Source organism: Podarcis pityusensis, assembly GCF_964106645.2.
Source record: "Podarcis pityusensis genome assembly, chromosome: 1".
NCBI lineage: Eukaryota > Metazoa > Chordata > Lepidosauria > Squamata > Lacertidae > Podarcis > Podarcis pityusensis.
The window spans coordinates 46,278,531-46,298,149 of NC_138028.1; the positions used below are offsets into that span (position 1 = coordinate 46,278,531).

Below are 19,619 nucleotides of genomic sequence, written 5' to 3' on the forward strand. Positions count from 1 at the left end.
CCTAAAGGTACATACTGAAAAAAGCTGCCCAGCCTTTCAAGAGGAACTGTGAAGTCCCTGGTCAGGTTGTCTACTTTTAAGCAATGACCCGCCTTATTAAAAAGAAAAGTTTTGATACGGAAATGGAAACTGACCCATGTTCAACTGAACCTCAAAAACAAAAGGTTTCTTCCTTCAGCCTTGCATGCATGAATCGGTTTAAACTCAATCTGACATAAACTCAGTTGAGCACCTGCCCTTGCAACATCCCAAATGACAAGATGGCTAATCACAGAAAACAGGAGCATTGTGCGATGCTCAAGGTGATCTCACGGCAAGATGATGAAGCTTTCCATAATAGTGGCTTATTCCATGAAATGCCATGCTGTTGCATAATGGGATGCATTACTCATGGGCACACAAGGCGACCAGAGCAATCTTGCAAAAGATGAGCCTATAAGCCTCCAACATGGGCAGACATGAAAGGTTCACCTTTTGGCCACTGATATCTATTATTTGATACTTTGATGAATGGAGTTCTGTCCTTCCTTCTTTAACTGGATGGAAGAAAACCTAGATAAGTGTCTTCGGTTAAGACTCTCAATCAAATGGAGACGAATTACACCATCATATAGGGCCCCCTTATGACTTGACACCACTTTACATATCACAGTATTTCATGATACCTGACAATTAAGGGATATATTAGAAGCTTTCTGTTGTTCTCTAGTTGAGTAACTTATCGCTACAATGATGTAGGACCATCTGCCAATGGGATTTTTGCCATAGCTGGAATTTACCAAATTAATCTTACCAAAGTGCATTTAGCTTTTGTTGAGTTCCTGCAGATGTTATGCCTTAGCGGAACCCAAATCACCTAATATTTTGTGTGAGGGCACATCTAGTGGTCATTCTCTGCACCTGGTGCGACATGGAAGCACATTAGTATCTCCCTCCACATTCCACAGCCAATGTTTCAGGGGTTGCACAAAGGATACAGAAGCTTTGATAGACAAAATAAGATGATAAGGCATGTCTCTGAAAACAGCTTTGCGTAGAGCATGGATGGGAATGTGGGGGCAGAATTTGCAAATTTACTGTGGGAATGGTGAAGTTTCTGGCACTCACCAGGCACATAAGAGCCCAGCTGTGATATCCAGTGGAATGTTTTGAAATAATAATATAGCATGAATATGCATGAGAAAGAATGGGAAATGGGGAAAGATCTAAGCTGAGGAAGGACTTGTGTCTAAATATCACTGTGGTTGAGGAGTGGGGAAGACAGATAAAGAGAGGATGTGGTTCAAAATAAATGGTTCAGATTTTTCAAATAGCAAATGTGTCTCATGCTTTGCCTTTTGCTTTAACAGAAATTTTGTTAGAAAACAAACTATTACTAGACATATATCTCTCTACACAGAAGGCAGTCAGACAGTTTGGTCACCAGTGTAGTGAAATCAGGATCAGATCACACTGAACTTTATTTATTGTGCTAGGAATGCTCTCCTACCTTGCGCTGAACCTAATATGCAGAATAAGCACATTTAAATGCCTAAACAACAGGTATTGCATAGCATAAGGCTCTCTTGTCTGAATGTAGGGGGTGCTGCTCAGGTATGGTGTGTGTGTGTGTGTGTGAGAGAGAGAGAGAGAGAGAGAGAGAAATATGAATATATGTGTGTTCTGTGTTTATGTGTAGTCTGTGTGTGAGAAAGAGAGAGGGTGGGGAGTTTGAATGGTATTGTCTATGAGGAAGGGAGAGAGATGTACTTTGGTAAAGAGAGGAGAAATGGGAGTGTGAAAAAATCAGTATTGTATGAGCTCTACAATCAGGACCAGCATGAGGTTGCCCCGGGGTGGTGGTGGGGGCAAGTGGCAGCAAGTGCATTATGCCACAACCATGGCAGCCATTTTGAGTTATGCCATGCCCTAACAACAGCAGTTTTGTGACTGGCACCCACAACATTCTCTCAGGATTTGAAATGTGTTCCTGGTCCAAAAAGGTTGACTCCTCTTGTTCTAAGTGGTTCTTCCTTTGTTTCCCCTCAGATTCCATCTTCCTCTCTACCCTTTATTGTCGATAAATTTAGATTGTACACTCTGTACACTCCTTGGGGCACTGTTATTTTGCAATGTGCTGTGTACTGGATCCATCTTGTAAACTTGTCCATCTAAGAATCCATCTTGTAAACTTGTCCATCTAAGAACCAGTAGTGCAATGTCTGACAGAAAATTACCCACATTGCCTTTTTGTACCAAAAGGCGGACAGGAATGTTTTCCCCACCACACTAAGAATTCATGATTAGAGATATATCCATCTACTGCCAAGAAAAGAGCTTAATGTGCATTTAAAGTGGAAAGAAGATTTTTATGAATATAGGTAATTATGAAATATTTTTAACACAAAAATATCAACACTACTTAGACTATCCTTCCTCAGCCTTAGGTCCCCAGATGTTATTGAACCAGATGTCTCAGCATTGGCCACACTGCTTGGGGATGATGGGAGTTGGAGTCCAACAACAGACAGAGACCAAGTATTGGAGAAGACTGCTTTAGATCATCATTATGATGCTAAGCAGCTCCAAATCAGATTGAACTTGTTTTAGTTTACACTTAAAGTAGTACTTTGTCTCCTTTTACTACTTTTTTTTAGCTAGTTCCCCTGTGCTCCCATTTCTCAGAGCATTGAGAACAATTCTGAGAAATCAGCCATATTATTTCCATACCTAGCTGAGTTATCACACAGTTTCAAGCCATCCTCACTTATTGCCACATTGTGAGAGACGTTCAAATGCCATTACATTGAGCAAAAAGCCATTCACCTCCAAGCCAAAGTGTTGTAGACTGATTTCTGCCTTTCTCTACAAAAGAGACTTATTTGCGACTTAGTTGTCCAGGAATGAATAAATAACCCTAACAGGGTCTTTTTCTTCCTACAAGCGCAGGGAGATGTCTCGAATTCTCCCATCAGCTTGGTTTACTCTGTGTGACTAAATCGTGAGACAGACAAAATGGGAAGAAGTACGCAGAAAGTGCAACCACACAACAAAGACAAGACTTCTTTCCCAACCCAGTATCACCTCTTCAAATATGGTGTTTTTACAGAATGTGTGCATAAAGCAGGCCAGCACAACTTGTGATACAACAAACTTGAATGCAGCCCACTGGCCGTGTGCAACAGATAGTGAGGGGTTCAGAAAACCATTCATGTTTGCTGCCTTCCTGGAACTGCAAAGCAACAACAGACAGACTGCCAAACACTTGGCAGGCCACCCTATAAGCTTGGGCTACACAAGCTGTGAAGGCCTGGCATAACATTTTGATCATATCGCCCAAGAAGCAGGGCCAACATTTTTTACTTGTGCAAAATGCAAAGCAACTCTACTGAAATCAGATCCCTCACAGGAAGCTTAGAGTCTGGCTTTATGGACCAAATCCTGAGCTGGCAGTCAGTAGCTTTGCCCCTTTTTATGCAGCTGAGGACCCCAAAATATATTTTTGGACGGATATTACTGACAGTGAGTGAAGAAGCTAAAAAGCAATTTTAAAACCATTATTTAAAAAGTGGACTATCTCATCGTGGTAAAACCGAATTCTTCCTCCCATCCTTAGGGAACTTTCATTTATTATTTTACTGGACCCGAATGGTTGTATGAAAGGGGACATGTGGCAGGATCAGCGAGAGCTCTTTCTGTGGCTAGGGAGTAAAGGTATTTTGGACCACCCTTTCTTCTTGCTCTGATTCCCCTTTGCCTACTTTAATCTGCATTTCCACTCAAGGATGGCAACACCTGTATTGCGTACTATTCTCTCAGGCGGAGAAAAAACCTCTTCAGGTTTCGCAAAGGATTCCAGATCTGAGAAGTTACTGTCAAGTCAGCAATAGCCGTTATCCATGGCTAGGGAGAATTAACGCCAGGGCTACCAAGATATGCAGAAGATGGATGTTTTTGCCTGTACACATGCAGCAGCAGCAGCAGCAGCAGCAGCAAGAGGAGATATGAGTGTGAGAAAGTGCCTGCATTACGAATACGGATCTCAACCAAATCTTTATCAAGATTTCTCTTAGGGCCCCTACATTAAATGACACCCATAGTCAGTCCCCCCAACCATCTCTGCCTAAGTTGGCATCCTGCATACAGCAAGTTGTGCTCCTCTGAAATCAAGCGAGAAACAGAGAATTATCTTGACTGAACTCAGTGCCATTACAAAGCTGTACAAGTAGAAAAGTGTTGATGTAAACTATGAAAAGAGGAACCTCCGGGTGGGCCAGGCTCTCCCTCGTGGTTTCCTTCGCCTTCCCTGTGCTCCCTTCCGTCTCTTTCTCTTCCCATCTCGTTTGCACTCCCAGCCGTACACACACACACAGACACGCACACACACAGTGACCCATTTGCCCCCAAATGATATTTCCGCCGTGGAGGAGGTTGAGTGAGTGCAGCTGTCCTTCGGAGATGCCAGCGACCGCTTGCTGAGACGATGCTGTCAAGAAGATTGCATCAAGCCTGTGAGGCGCTTGCCTGCCAGCGACTTCCCCTGGAGGAACAAACAAAAGGGAGAGGGAGGGAAGAAAGCCAAGGATGTGAATATATCCCAGTTACTCAGTAAAACAGGCCAGATTGCTCAGTGATTGGGAGGTCAGCACAATGACCAGACAGGAAAGGAAGGAGAAGGGAAGGCAGTGACAGTTCAGCAGCCTCCTTCATCAACCTAGGGCCCACCAGATGTTTTGAACCACAACTCCCATCAGCCCCACTGAGAAAGGCCATGGTGACCTCATGTTTGGGACTACATCTCCCATCAGTTCCAGCCAGAAGGCCATGCTGGCTGGGCCTGATAGAAGCTGTAGATCAGGATGGCACCAGATGGGCTGTATGGGGGCCAGGAGGACACCTTTCTTATGCTGTGGCTCTTTCAGGTGATTAAAAACTCCAGGTGCCAAACTTGCTGATTCAGCACACTTCAAATAGTTGCAAGGACTGCTGGAGAGCTGGTCGCTGAGCACATCCCAGCTGGTAGAGCAGGCTAGGTAAGTATAGTTAATCCCACCACATCTTTTCCCTGCCAAAGGGTCCTACTTGGCTGCAAAATAAGCCTCCTGTTTAATCCTGGCTTTGTTGTACTTGTGTGGCAAAGAGTCCTGCCATACACTTACAAATACATTAGAACTGTTCTCAGCTTTGCCCAGATGCTCAGGGCAATCTGGTTGTGCCTGTATGTGTGCGAGTGTGTTTTTGCATCGTTAGAAACGGCAAGTGTATAATGTTTTACAAAAATCCAAGGCTATTTTGCTGAGCAGCACCATATTGATCTAATTGGTGGTTGCTTAAGCAACAAGCACAAAGATGTTTATATTTAACCTTTAAGATTTAAGATTTAAGAGATAAATTTATTGTCATTGTCCGTATATACACAGTATACACAACAACGAAAATCAAACACCCACCCAAAGACCGGGTTCACATACACATTTGCACGTATCTCCAACACTCTCATCCTATTCAGACATAATCTATAAAAACATATCATACTCCAGAATGTAACATAACCTATTAAAGGCATAACATAACCTAAAAACCTGTCTCATTCCTTCCTACTCCCTGCTTGCTATTTCTTGCAACTGGCCCTGAGATCATTATTTAGTGCAATCAGAGCTCTTGGATAGAAACTATTCAGAAGGCGTGTGGTTCGTGTTTTCATTGTCCTATATCTTCTGCCCGAAGGCAACAGTTCAAAGAAGTTGTGAGCAGGATGGGTGGGATCTCTCAGGATATTGTGTGACTTCTTCAAAGTGCGAGACGTGAAGATCTCATCCAGGGTTGGTAGTTGGAGCCCAATAACATTCTGGGCAATTTTAATTATTCTCTGTAAAGCTTTTTTATCCGTTTCAGAGCTGCTCCCATACCACGATAATATACTATAGGTTAAGACACTCTCAATGGTACTGTGATAATAGGACAGAAGTAGGTGCTGAGATAGATTCAGTCCCCTGAGCATTCTCAGGAAATACAACCTCCCCTGCACCTTCCTCACAACCATATTAATATTTGCAGTCCATGAGAGGTCCTCAGAGATGTAAATGCCCAGGTATTTAAAACTACCAACCCTCTCCACCTCCTCGCCATTTATGTGCAATGGTAAAAATACACTTTTCTTTCTCCTAAAGTCAATTATGAGTTCTTTGGTTTTTTTGGTGTTAAGCATAAGATTGTTTTCTTTACACCATTGAATTAACCCCTGTACTTCTTTCCTATAAGCAGTCTCATCGTTCTCACTAATGAGCCCCACCACTGCTGTATCATCCGCAAATTTGATGATTGTGTTGGACTTATACAGTGGGGTGCAATCAAATGTGTACAGGGAATAGAGAAAGGGACTTAGCACACATCCCTGAGGGGCTCCTGTGCTTAATACTAGAGTAGAAGAATAGTAAGGGCCCATTCTCACTGTCTGCGGCCTATCAGTCAGGAAATTCCTTACCCACAGACAGATCTTCTGATGTATACCCAAATTGGTCATTTTAAGAAATAACCTGTCTGGCAGAATTGTATTGAAGGCAGAACTTTACTGGCGACCGTTAGTCCTTCCCTTGGTTGATACTCTTTCCAACCTACTGATGTTGAAATTCCTCTTTTCTCTGAATTCATTGATTCAATAAGCTTATAGTGTGCCCGTGCCCAATTTATATTACATTTGCATCCCAATCCTGCATACATAGATACTGGCCAAGCCCCAACTGGAAGGTAAACCAAGCACTTTCATACCAATCTTAACGGCAGTTGCAAGTACCCCACATGTTCAAAATTGATGAACAGCTGACATTTGGAATTACGTGATAGATGCAACTTTAAAGCTGCATGATCGTGTAATTCCACAATAAGTACCTACCTGGGCATCCACACGATAAAATTCCAGAGTTATCTCAAGGCATTCTTCCCAGAGCTACTATTCTGAGGTTGTAATGCAAATTACGGCTGTTTCTTTTACTTTTTAGCTTTGTTGATTTGTTTATGCAGCCAGTGGTGCATGCAAAATAACAGAATGTGTGCCAAAAGAATGCAACAGATTTCTCAGAATACAGTAGGTAATGTTCACCCTGATCAGAAAAATCCATAACATGCTTTATCATTCATTTCTGTGGTTTAACTCATAGTCTTCTTTTCTTCACTTGCTTGCAGTCACTAGATCTATTTGCAAACTGAATGTGGAAGTTCTGCCCACAGCTATCTGTGTGGATCAACGTACTGTTGTTTGGAGGGCTCCTCCTGAACTTCTTGCACCCATTTGAAGTTGAGAAAGGCTTTTCATGGGCCTAGCCAAGGGAAGGCAGGGAGGGGGGCATCTGCCCCTCCCAATCAAGTAAATAAATAAAAATAACTGACTAATCACGTCTCAGATAGCTCAGTTCTGCCCCCCCCTCATATAAATCCTCGCTACTCCCATGTGGCTTTTGCCTCTCTAACAGAACAATTAGATGTGCGCCGCCTCAGAAATAAATCCCAATGTGTTCAATAGAGTTCACTCACAGGTAAATAGATATAGGATTGCAACTTAAGCTTCTTGGGAACTATCAAAAAGAGCGAGGAGGCATCCATGATTTCAACTCTGCCACTATTTATAAATTTCCTTTTCCAGACACCTCTGGTTGGTTACCCATCTAAATGAAGAGTAGATTCTGTGATGTCCTCCAGAGGTTGTTGGATTATAACTTCCATCATCCATGGTGCTTTGGTGCTGAAATCCAACAGCACCTAGAGGGCATCCATTGGCTATTCCTAATCTAAATGGATCTGTCTGGATTATAACAAACAAACAAACAAACAAACAAACAAACAAACAAACAAACACCTAATCTGTATGCATGTAGGAGCACTCTATGGCAGAGGCCTCCCTGATGTTGTCCATGCCCTGTTTGATAAAGTTGTCTTTAGACACCTGGAATGGGCATCCTCTCCTGACCATGATTCCAGTACCATTGCTATTTTCAGGGTCCTGATGGAAGCTGAAGGTAGGCCTGCCAGGGCTGACTTTATCCCTAGAGAGTCTCTGGCTCCTGGCTTTGGATTTCATAAAAGGGCAGCAAATTATAAGCTAATTTATTATTGTTGTATTTTTGCTCCCAGGGAGAGGCACCTGTATAATTTTCTGCCCCAGGTGTCAAAATATTTAGGCCTTCAGTACTACCCGCCTTGACTTTTGAGGCAAGTGGAGCCAATTGCCACTCTGCCTCTGGTAGGAATATTTTGGGGGCTTTCTCTGAGGACAAGATGAGCAACTGACTTGCCCTTCCTTCCCAGGAGCTAGATTGCAGGCTTTAAAAAGCACAGTTGTGTGGTGCCTCTAATCACAAGGGGAATGCTATTCCTGAAACCTCCAGATATTCACCGAAATGGGTACTCACAGAAGAAGCAGAAATGAGAAGAGGAACAATCTCATTTATTAGTTAACTTCTCAAACACTGAACCGTCTCAACGGTGCTTAGCACAGCATCAAAGTTAAACTGAAGGTCAAAGGTAGAGCAGAAGTGTCTTCTGTAATACGTAGACTAATTTAGCCCCTTTTGGAACATTAACTTCAGCATTACCATCTCCCTGCTTCCTCTTATTTCTAAGCAGCTGCAGCAGCAGGGTGGTAACACTGAGCTCAACTGTGTTGGCAAGATGTAGGGGATTTGCTTCCCCATCTGACTACAGGCCTCAATGGAGGAAGCTTTCAAAGAGTTGTTACATGACTATTGGCAGCCTCAGTCTTTGTGTGTTGCAGGCAGGATGCTGGACTTTGAAATCCTGGAATAGGGACTTGACTTTCTGAAAGCAGCTGTGAGCTATGTGCCTCCCTCCTTGCCCCAGGTTTTATTGTATTTGTTTTTTCAAATTATATCCTGTTTTAAAAAAATATATCCAGGTCTCAAAATGGCTCTCAAATATGCACCACACAGAATAAAAAACTTATATTAAACCCCCAGAAATTTAAAATGACTGAACAGCTTGTGATCAGCTGTCTCGTCCACAATCTCACACACTGGTAGTGTCTATCCACTGGGTCTTATATTTGGCGAGGGGAATCAGAGTGTCATCCTATAATACATCAAACTCCAATTGCCAACATGAATTACTCAGCCCTCCGTGGTCCTGCTGAAAGGAAGCATGGTATAGCCACTAAAAGGAACCAGAGACAGGCCCAAACTCTTAGAGGACCTAAACTCGTGCACACAGGCACGAGTGGACAGCGTACTACCATGAAGGCAAGCTCCACATCCATGAACATCCATAATTTGCTAAATGCCTATCATGTCACCATGAGCATGTGTGAAATTAAGATTTTCCCCCCTCTGACATGCATAGATTTGTACTTGTTTTCACTGAATTGCATTTGCCATTTTACCACCCATCGACTCAGTTTGGAGAGGTCCTTTTGGAGCTCTTCACAATATATATTGATTTTCATGACTCAAGTTAAATAGCACAGGTCTCATGACCAATCCTTGTGGGAGATTCCACTTTCTACATCCCTGCACTGGGAAAACTGTCCATTTATTCCTGCTCTCTGCTTCCACTTCTGATCCACAAGAGGAACTCTTCCAACACTGCTATTCTTCAATACCCTGGGAAATGGCTGTAAGGGGCATGATGTCCCTTAACATCTCCTCAGGCAGGAGGCCACATAGCAACTGGCATTGATAGCACACGATGTCTCCTGTACTTCAACCAGTGCTACAGAGAGCAAAAACTCTTATACTAATAACTCCCCCTCCCTGATTGATCAACTCTACTCACACTGAATATTAGATTCCTCTCAGGTACACAGAAGGCACCCAGCCTCTTGAGAGACTGTAAACTTTTTCCACAATGACAATACAGGGAAATAAAGAGGCTGTGTTTCTGGGGGCTTATACCTACAGCTACAATATTCCTTAATTCAGGCCATGTGGTGCATTAGGCCTCTCAGAATCTGCACTGACAACAAATCCTAAAAAACACAGGGCATGCATAACCATTTCTTATTGAACCAGGATTTTTCATAGGACACCCCCAAAATCTCCATGTGTTTTCAATGCATAATTCTTTTAAAGATCTTAAGGACCATATCCTTTTATAAACAGCCTTTTATTAGCATTTGCTGGGGGAGAAATGATACACACCATAAACATAAGAAGGGTAACATAAATTAGGAAAAGAAACAAAGTTAAATGCTTAAGTAAGTTTTTTTTTTTTAAAAAAAGCAACAGTAAAGAAAAGTAATGTCAAGAGAACATAAAATCTACACAGATGAATTCACATGAAAAGAGATCAAAAGAAGAATCGATTTAGCATGCATATAACAAATAATGGGTAACAACATAAAAATGAAGCCTTATATAGATTCTCTTTCTTAAAAAGTCAAAAGCATATGTCTTGAATACTATTTCCAGGGAAATTACACGTTTACCTAGATGAAGAATCACAATCTGGATGTACAAATGTCAACTCACTAAGTACAGGCATGTCACACTTACCCTATCGGCACCTGGAGATTGCATAGTAACTATCTGACTGCCCAGTCCTTTCATTTCCAGCTGCATCTAACTGCTCTTGCTATAAGAAGGTAAATTTTCTGATGGTGTACATGCACAGTCACTATGACAAATGCAATGACTGTATGTCAGGAATGGCTAACCTGCGGCCCTCCACATTTTGAATGAAAACTGTCCCCCAGCCAGCAAGACCAATGGCTGTCAAGAGATGATAGGAGCATAACTCCAACATCTGGAGGGCCACAGATTAGACACCCCTGCTATCTGGAGTGCTGCCTACCAAGCATGCAGACACAGCTGTCCCCTCTCCCATTGAAAAACAGCCTCTTTGTGTGTCCTCCCTTAAGGGCAGCTCTTCATATTAGTATTACAGGTGTACTTGCAGGCATGATGGAGAACATCCAACTTACTTGTGCAATGTAAACACTGTTTTCATGCCTCTGCTACAAGAGACTAAAACTGTGCCAGCTTCACGTCTTCCCCCCTTTCTTGTAGTGTCCTGATGAAAATCACACACTGTGCTTATCTAGAGGGGTTACAAAGATCAGGGCACAGAGAGACACACAGCAGCGCTGTGGTAACATCCAAGTACACCTCAACTCCTAACTTTTGCATGCAAGACCTCCGTGAAACATTAAGTCTGTTGCAGTAAGGGATGGATGAACCTATCAGTTTGGGTTTCCCTTCAGTTTCTCATTTCCCCAATCTTCAGCTCACCACCTTTCTGCATCACTTTGCAAATGCTTCTGCCATTGTTTTAGTGTGTATTTCTCCTAATATAACAGTTTTGTATGCAGTTTTCCTCCTGAATTGTAGGACTGTGGAGCAGGGGCACTGGCTCCTAGGGACCGGGCCCTTCTGGCCTCCCCCTATATTTTGGGGAGTGGAGCCAGGGCCTGCCAATCACCAAATGTGGCATGCCTGGAGCAGCCGGCTTCTTCTTTCTCCTTCTCCTGCCGCAGAGGGGAAGAAGGGTTGAAGCTGCTGATGGTGCCAAGAGGAGTCAGAGGAGGAGCTGCCAGCCATTGAGTCATGTGGCCACTGCATTTGGCTCCGCCCCTGGCTCCTCCCAAAGTCCTGAAGTCATGCGCATGACATCACATGTGCAATGTCAGCCCCCCCCCCGCCACTGCCCTCACAAGTTTGGGGATATATTTCCCAGCACCTCCTGCCATGACCTAGAAGGTGGGAAAGCAGAGAAAGACAGAAAAAGGACTGCAGACTGAGAGCAGCTCTGTGGGGCCTGGGGAAGCCCCAGTGGGGACTTGGAGATGAATAAGAGTCAGTCTAGTGATTTGGAAACAGGTAGCCCTGGGATTGTTGCTAGGCAAGGTAGTTCTGTGGGAAAGACCCTGAGAAGAAGGCCAAACACAGTCTTGAAACTGTGCAGGCCTCCTGTTGGCCGGTAAATGTAGAAGCCTGCGCTGTTGTACTTTGGGCCCAGATCTTTTGTGACACCCCAAGGAAGCTGCAGTTTTCCTTGTTTCCCCAGCTCCTGCTCCACCACCCCAATTAAATGAACTGCTGTGTGTTAACTGCATGTCAGGTGTGATTGCTCAAACTCACCAGGGTCAGTAAAGAGAATATTAATACTAAAGTGCCTTCAGCACTTTCCTCCAGTCCTGATTATATGCACCCACTACTGATTTGAAAATCCATTACACTGCATATATAAAATAACAGAAAAACTGAAAGACACCATTTAGTACATTCCTTTTTGCATTCAAAGCAATTGAGTGTACATGAGTCTGTTTCATGCCGTTTGGGAAGCTTTCCTAGTGAGCAAACATTCAAAGCCTTTCTTAGGAGCCAGCAATGGTTCTTAAACAAGATAGAGCTATTTAGTTTTAAATGCCCTTCAGCCATGGTGAGGCGCTGGCAGTGGTTCATTAGAAAAGAAAAGCTAATCCTCGCAAAATGTGTTTTGGCTGTAGAAGGCATTTGTCCCTTCAACATGCAGGATCAGAGAGAAAAAGTAACAAACCTCACATATTCTGTGTAGGAGAGACAAGACTCTGGGCAGTATCCCAGTCCAGAGTGACTGACATCTGAACTAAGGACTCGGGCACCATTTCCTGGGGTCCTCAGCGCATGGGATGCCGAAACAGCTTCTCAGAGAAGCCTCCAGTGGGATTTCCCCAGTGTTGCCATTGCCCCCCAGCCAGTGAAGTGGGATGGGTTTGCAAGGCAGGATACACTGCCATCACGGGTCAATCAAAGGGCAATTATCAAGGAGGAAAGAGGAAAGAGATGGTCCATCTTAGTCTTGGAGGAAAAAAAGGTAAGGAGGGGAGATGAGAGGGGTGCAGAAAATTATGCATGGTACAGAGAACATGGATAGGGAGTCCCCCCCCCCCCCAGTAATACTACAACATGAGGTCATCCAATTAACATGAATGCTAGAAGATTCAGGATAGACAATAGGATAAACTTCACATCCTGTTCAAGGGCTTCCTGTAGGCTTTTGATGGCCACTGTGGGCAATGGGATTCTGGACCAGATAGGTCTTTGTTCTGATTTAGCATCTATGTTTTTAATGTCATAGTCACTACAGTACCAACCGAGCTTAGAAAAAAAATACTCTTTTTTTCTGTGCGTGCATGAAAAGCAGTTTGGTTTCTGGAACCCATTTCTGAATCTGCTTCTTTGCTGCTGTGCAGAAAGGCTGTGGTGGAAATCGAAGATGCATTAAAAGCTAGCTGAAGAAAGAAAAGGCAAGAATCCAAAGGGTCACCTGCCTGAACCACGGACGTTCCACACTAAAGAACAGTTCAGAAGACTTCTATTAAGAGACAGACAGCCAAGCTCAAATCTCATGGAACAGGTTCATTGTGGCCATTTCTACTCGTTTCTTTTGAACACTGTTATCCACTGAAGCTGAGATTTGAAGGGGAAGACAGACATATATTTTCTCTGTCAAGGGTAGGAACAACTTCAGGGTATGTGTGATTTTTCAGCAGGAAAGCAGAAGTCACATTCTTCCCATACCAACCTTTCCCTTCAAATGGCAACCTCAGCGGCTGCATGACACAAAAGGTGGTGGGATGTGAGGGAGAGCAACTTTTTTTTTAAAAAAGGAAGAACATATATTGTGTAGTTCTGTCCTCAGTAGAAATAAAAAGGGAGGGAATGTAAACAATTAAAGGAGAAGCAAAAGCAAGTAGGGAGCCTTATCCATTATTCTACAACTGAGATGGAAACCTTGTTAGACAGCCAGCATGGCTGATGGTTAGGGAAGATGGGAAGATGTAGACCAGCAACATCGGGGGGGCCACAGCTCCCCCCTCCGTTTCACATGGTGGCATTTGCAATTAGAAAGCAATTAGGGCAGCTAATTTAGGGAAGCTTTTAATGTTTGATGTATTACAGTATTTTAATATTTTTTTGGAAGCCGCCCAGAGTGGCTGGGGAAGCCCAGCTGGATGGGCGGGGTATAAATAATAAATTATTATTATTATTATTATTAGGACTAAGCTAGAACTGCTTGCCTTATTCATGCTTCCAAAAGTGTATTGAAAAGTGTTTTCCATGTTTTGGTGTGTTCTTCTCAGGACTATTTCTTCGTTGTCTTTACTGCCGTCAGCTTCATTTGCCCCAAGCTGCCATTTAATCTGACTGGCCTTGGGGACCCCCTTGAGGTCAGCAATGATTTTGTGGTGCTGCCTAAGCACATCCTGGGCAGGTGCAAACAAGGCCACATACTGTACATCTCCACAGCCAACAGGCTGAGCAGCCATGTGGGCAAATGAGGGAGAGGATCGTGAAGGCAAGTTAGAAGGCAGAAGCCCACTAGGGTACCAAAGAGAACCAAAGGAGTACAAATGTTTTTCGTTATCGTTCAGCTGCATCATCTTTGCTAATTTCAAGGGAAATCTGGCAATGAAAGAACACAGCTGTAACTGTAATGGCTATCAAATCAGAAAATTATTTCCCCCTATTTAGCTCACAGCTAAATATTTTTCCTGTATGGAGAGTAATGACTTACAAGATGTTTCTTCAATGGCTTTGGGTGGTTGATTACTAGCAAGGACACACGTCACTTGCTTGCAAGGGGACTGGGAAGTGAGGCAGCTAGGATGCAGATAGTGGAGATAAAATTCCTCTGAGTATCTCTGCAACTGGCTGGTGGGTTTTCAAGGCCTGCTATTTGCTTTTGGGAAACGGAAGCTGGTTTAAAGGCTTGCTCTAGCTGTCTGGGTGTTTGTCTCCTTCCTCCACAGTCAGATGGTGTATTTGTAAATAAACACATAGTTCAGAAATCGACAATCACCTCCAGCATTCTCTCCCTTCTAAAGAATACAATACTACAGCAGCTGTCCCTGGAACTTTCTACTGTTTGGGGAAATGGGAAACAGTATGTGTAGCCTAAATTGAAAACAGATGTGGGGTTGCTGTTAAGTCCTCTGTGATTCATAATGTGGTGAGGACTTCTCCATAGAATAATATCCAGGCAGTGAAATTGTGGAACAGCAATAGGAACTTGGCACAGGTTCCCACTTTGCTTCTTTTTCACTCATGCATTCATACCTGAGTATGAAGCACATGTGGTCAAAAAAGTTAAAAGGAAATTAGTGGTTGCTGGTATGAATGAAAGAAGCTTCAGACTTGACCTCAAGATCCACCTCTGATCCACCTAAGGTCTTCCACTTAGGTGACTGAAAAGAGAAGACTTAGTAGCCTCTAGCTTAGATGCCTTTGGAAGGGGATTACATGGAGGATAAGTTTGTCGTTGGCTACTAGTCATGATGGCTGTATGCTACATCCAGGATCAGAGGCAAGCATGAGTATCTGTTTCTGGGGAATGACAGCAGGAGAGGGCTATCACACTCAGAAGCTTGTGGTTGGTCACAGAATGTTGGACAAGATAGGCCTTTGTTGGATCCTGCAGGGCTCTTCTTATGGTTCTCATGAATGGTTGAGGAAATGTTATACATTCTATTCTACAGCCAGGTTCAAAGAGCAGCTTAAGCTCACACTTTTGCTAGTCTGGATTTATTTTGTCCTCTTCTTCTTCTTTGAATTGCCAACCACTAAAGGCACATCACAAATTACTTTTAAAGCTCTCTTCCGTTTCAAAAGCAATTTGCCATGTGCTGCTGCATGAGGAAAAAGTACTTTTTAATGAAATACTATCAGGCTCATGGAACTAGTCTCACGCATCTTTGCATAGGATAGCTGACATTATTCAATCATAGCTGACCATTCCAAGATATTTTAGAGGCCCATGTTAGATCAACAGAACTGTAATGGATTTTTGAGCCTGAGTTCAGAATCTGCATGCGCTTTTATGAATGAAAATTGTAAGTTGTCCTTTATTGGGCAACTGGTTTGAAACAAGTTCATTAAACATCTCTTAAACCTAGAGCCTTGTGGGGAGCATTCTGCTTACATTAGACTGGGGTACCTTCACTGGCCGAAATCTGCATATCATGAAATTCTACCTTTTTATTGTACAGGAGTAAACTACACAGGAGGTGTAAAATTTAATAAAATAATTTCTGAAATAAAAGAAAATGCTGAAGAGAAGGTGGGGAAAAGAAAGAAAAGCAAAAGCAAAATGAACTTACCACGCTGCGAGTGAACTTTTCTAGAGAAGTTCTACGACCTTGCTCATTCTCGGGCTTTAGAAGGGGAAAAAAAAGTTAGGAAGGAAAAACTACTGAAAAAGAAAAGAAAAGAAAAAAAAAGAATCCCTTCAGCTTAAATTTTGATCTAAAAACATTAGCAAAAGAAAAGAAGAAAGATAAAACATCTCAAAACATGGCAGCTACAATTTGCAAGAGCAAAGCAACTAACTTTTGTATTGTAATATTCTGGTAGCTTCTCCCATTGGGAAGTATCCTGTGTTCCGTGCTTAAAATGCGGCTCTGGAGGTCGCTCTAGTCCAAACTTACATAGCTCAAGAGAAAGATACGTAATGATGCATTCTGCATCTGTCTTTTCAATAATTCAATCAATCAATCCCTGAGCTTTCCCTTCTGTGGTTCAGGATAGAGCCTAAACTTTCCCAATCAGCACATGGTGGTCTCCTACCATTCAGGATAGGCTAATTGGTTTTATAAAATGAACCAATATGGTACTAAAAACAGTCATTGCCCCTATCCAACATGGAGCCACCCATGGAAACACACTTGCTCTCCTCACCCCTGCATGCTGGATGTGTCTTTTAATTTGAATGGTGATGCATTGCCTTACGGGACCATGAACCACTTGTGACTGGATCAGGGCCAGTATCGTTCAAGACTGACCTACTTATAGCTTTATTATCCTGTTGTATAGCTCTACACACAGGTGAGACGCAACATATACAATGGCTATAGCACAGTGGTTTTTAGACTGTGCTATGAGGAACCCTAGGGTTCCTTGTAGGTTTATCAGGAATCTCTTAAGTGAGAAGGACAGTAACGGCAGGCAAGTTTCCATAATAAACAGGACTGTCCACCACCAATTTATGTTATCCTAAAATATGCAGATGCAAGAGAGCAAGGATGAGACCAGGGCCAACCCTGCCATTAGACAGCAAATGTGGAGGGTAGCGGATGGAGAGCAGCAGCAAGATGTTGAGAGACAGAGCTGGCTTGCCCTGCTGCCCTCAGGTGTGTTGGGTTGAAGTCATCCCATTGCCAGTGTTGGTAGAAAGTCTCAGCCACCAGGATTGGCCAGCTTCTGTACATGGCTTTGGGGGCAGGGGGAGGCACCAAGATGAGACTCTGATGTGGTGGTGGTAGTTGTTGTTGTTGAAAAAACAAATTAATTATCTGCTAGAGCATATAAATAATATAATTTCATCATAACAAGAAAGCCACCAACATTTTGGGTATGTTGCTGTTCTCCAAAGTAATGTGATTCATTTGACATAGGACAAATCCTAGGAACTATGAAAGAAGAGGTAATTTTGCTAGCAAGCCTGCCATTTTGTTGAATAAAGGGATTAAATGGTGGTGGTGGGGAATAATCAGCACATCATCGGGAGGGGGGGGACTACCTTACCTCCAGTTCACTTGTGGTTGGGAAGTAACAGAGACATGTGATTATGAATGTGTTTGGTGGTTTTATTCAATCTGCCCTTTCTTTTAAAATGAAGTGTCAAGAAATCAGAGAAAAACAGCAGACCTGCCACCCTTCTAAGCAAAGGAAGAAAGGGAAATCCTTTCTAGCAAAAGGACACTTTTGCTGAAGGGAGTTAGGAACATTGGGAAGTTATCTAAAGAGCAGGGCTTTGCACAATGATACTAAACACTCTGCTTTGCAAGTGAATGTTTCTGTAATGGAAAACTTCCTGTCAGATGGTGCTGCATGGGGGCATGGAAGGGAGAAGAGTGATGGCAAAGGGTCAAGTTCTTTGGAGAACTTTCAGCACAACCAATTCTACTCCTCTGGAATACAAAAGAAAAAAATCAGTGCTTGTGACTTACAGATCAGATCTACGAGCAGATGGAAGAGAAGTGAAAGCGGGTGATAAAAGATTGCTTCAAGAATCTGCCTAGAATAGGGATGAGGAAGCTCTGGCCCTCCAGATGGTGGCTGGGGCTGATGGATTCAATACTAGTCTGTAGGAGCAGGCAAGGGAGAATCTGGTGAACCCTTTATGTCAGGGATGGGAAACCTTTGGCCCTAAAGATGTTGTTGGACTATAACTCCCAACATCCCTGACCTTTGGCCATACTGACTGAGGAAGACAGGAGCTGGAATCCAATGACATCTCAAAAGGTCACAGGTTTGCTATGCCTGGAGTGCAGGGATTAATCAGATACTAGGCATTAACATATAGCCAGCCGTACAAACAGGAAGAAACACATCTTTCAGGTCAAAACATATCATAAGAAGCAAGGAGAAAAAATGGGAACTGCTGTCAACACCAGCAAAACTTATGAGCACAAGAAAAAATTAAGATGCTTCAGTGTAAAGGCTTCTTAGGGCTGTGCTACACAGGAAGCAGCCTGACCATTTAAGAGGAGTATCATCTGGATATGCTGGGGTTGAACCCGGGACATTGTGTCTGCTGCTATGCAGATGCTCCACCCCTGAACTAAGGCCTTTCCTTCAACTTCTTTTCATCTGGTTCTGGTAGTTTTCCATGTACACCAAAATAGAATCTTAATGGCAAAATTTCTGGCGCTTGAGATTAAATGCTCAATTAAAGAATGCATTGAGATTACCTTTGCATTGGTAGTTTAGCACAGCAATTATTAGAAAAGATGTCTGTATATAAAATATTTTAGGCCTCGATGTGAGGAATTGAACTCTGAACCTTTTCTGAATGGTCTTCAAATTGCCTTGCATTCAGCATCAAAGAGCAGAGCAAGACCTTTTTTTAAAAAGAAAAGAAAAGCTTCTTCTTTGCAAGTGGGACCTCTAGGTATCCATAATTAAGAAAAGCTGAGGTTTGGGATCAGAGAATCTTAAAATATACAGATTTTCTTCCGGGGCTTTCTGAAGTTTCTTGCTTTGGGAGACTAAAGGCGTTCCATATCCTATTTTAACACTTGTTGCAAAACACCGGATCAAAAAGACCCTGTATCTGAAAGCAGGGCCCTGAAAGTGCAGCCCATGGCCTTGTGGATGATGCATAGCTGTCAAGTATCCCTTATTTGAAGGGACAGTCCCTTATTCCAGCGCCATGTCCCGCTGCTGTCCCTTATTGATGGATGTCCCTTAAATGTCCCTTAAATGATGTCCCTTAAATTTCAAAGGAAGCAGCTCCTCTCCCTCCCTCCCTGCCGGCCAGGGAGGAGGGAGGCTCCAACTGTGTTGCTTGGCTGTGTTGCTCACCCAATAAGAAGTCTAAGAACGACTGGGGGGGGTGGAGCTTGCATGCCTTGTGTGTGGCTAGTTAATGCAAGCTGAAGGGGGTTTTGAATGCTGGACGCCATTTTGTTGCACATGCTGCTGCAAACTTTGCAGTGCAAAGCCAGGCCAGGGAGCCATCTTAAGTTGAGGCTGCATAGGCCTTGTGGTGCATGTAATTCAGATTCTATTCAGTTGAACCTCTGGTTACAAAGTTGGTTGGACAGTGTTCTCAAAGCTACCAGCATGAGTTTGACCAGACTGCAGGAGGACAGGAAGACTGGAGTGCCTGGAACAGGTGAGGCTGCAGATCCCTTATTTTGGCTGCTGGTCCCT

The 19,619-nt window shown here is 43.2% G+C and overlaps 1 protein-coding gene across 5 annotated transcripts in view; it reads right to left on the minus strand.

Annotated features, from left to right (window-relative positions):
* Window positions 1-1,442: 1,442 nt before the first annotated feature.
* The window catches only part of RGS6 (regulator of G protein signaling 6), a 220,093-nt gene continuing 201,916 nt past the window's right edge, over window positions 1,443-19,619 (minus strand). For 2 of the 5 annotated variants that reach the window (XR_013982161.1, XM_080993140.1), the window contains exons 17-18: window positions 16,064-16,117; window positions 1,443-4,519 (exon numbers count right to left, since the gene is read on the minus strand). Coding sequence is in view for 3 of the 5 variants with exons in the window: in XM_080993140.1 (XP_080849266.1) it covers window positions 4,469-4,519; window positions 16,064-16,117 (105 nt within the window). In the remaining 2 variants the exon portion in view is untranslated. Of the gene's footprint in view, window positions 4,520-12,941; window positions 13,162-16,063; window positions 16,118-19,619 lie in introns of those variants that run through there. The other 3 variants (XR_013982160.1, XM_080993141.1, XM_080993139.1) reach the window with 2 other exon arrangements.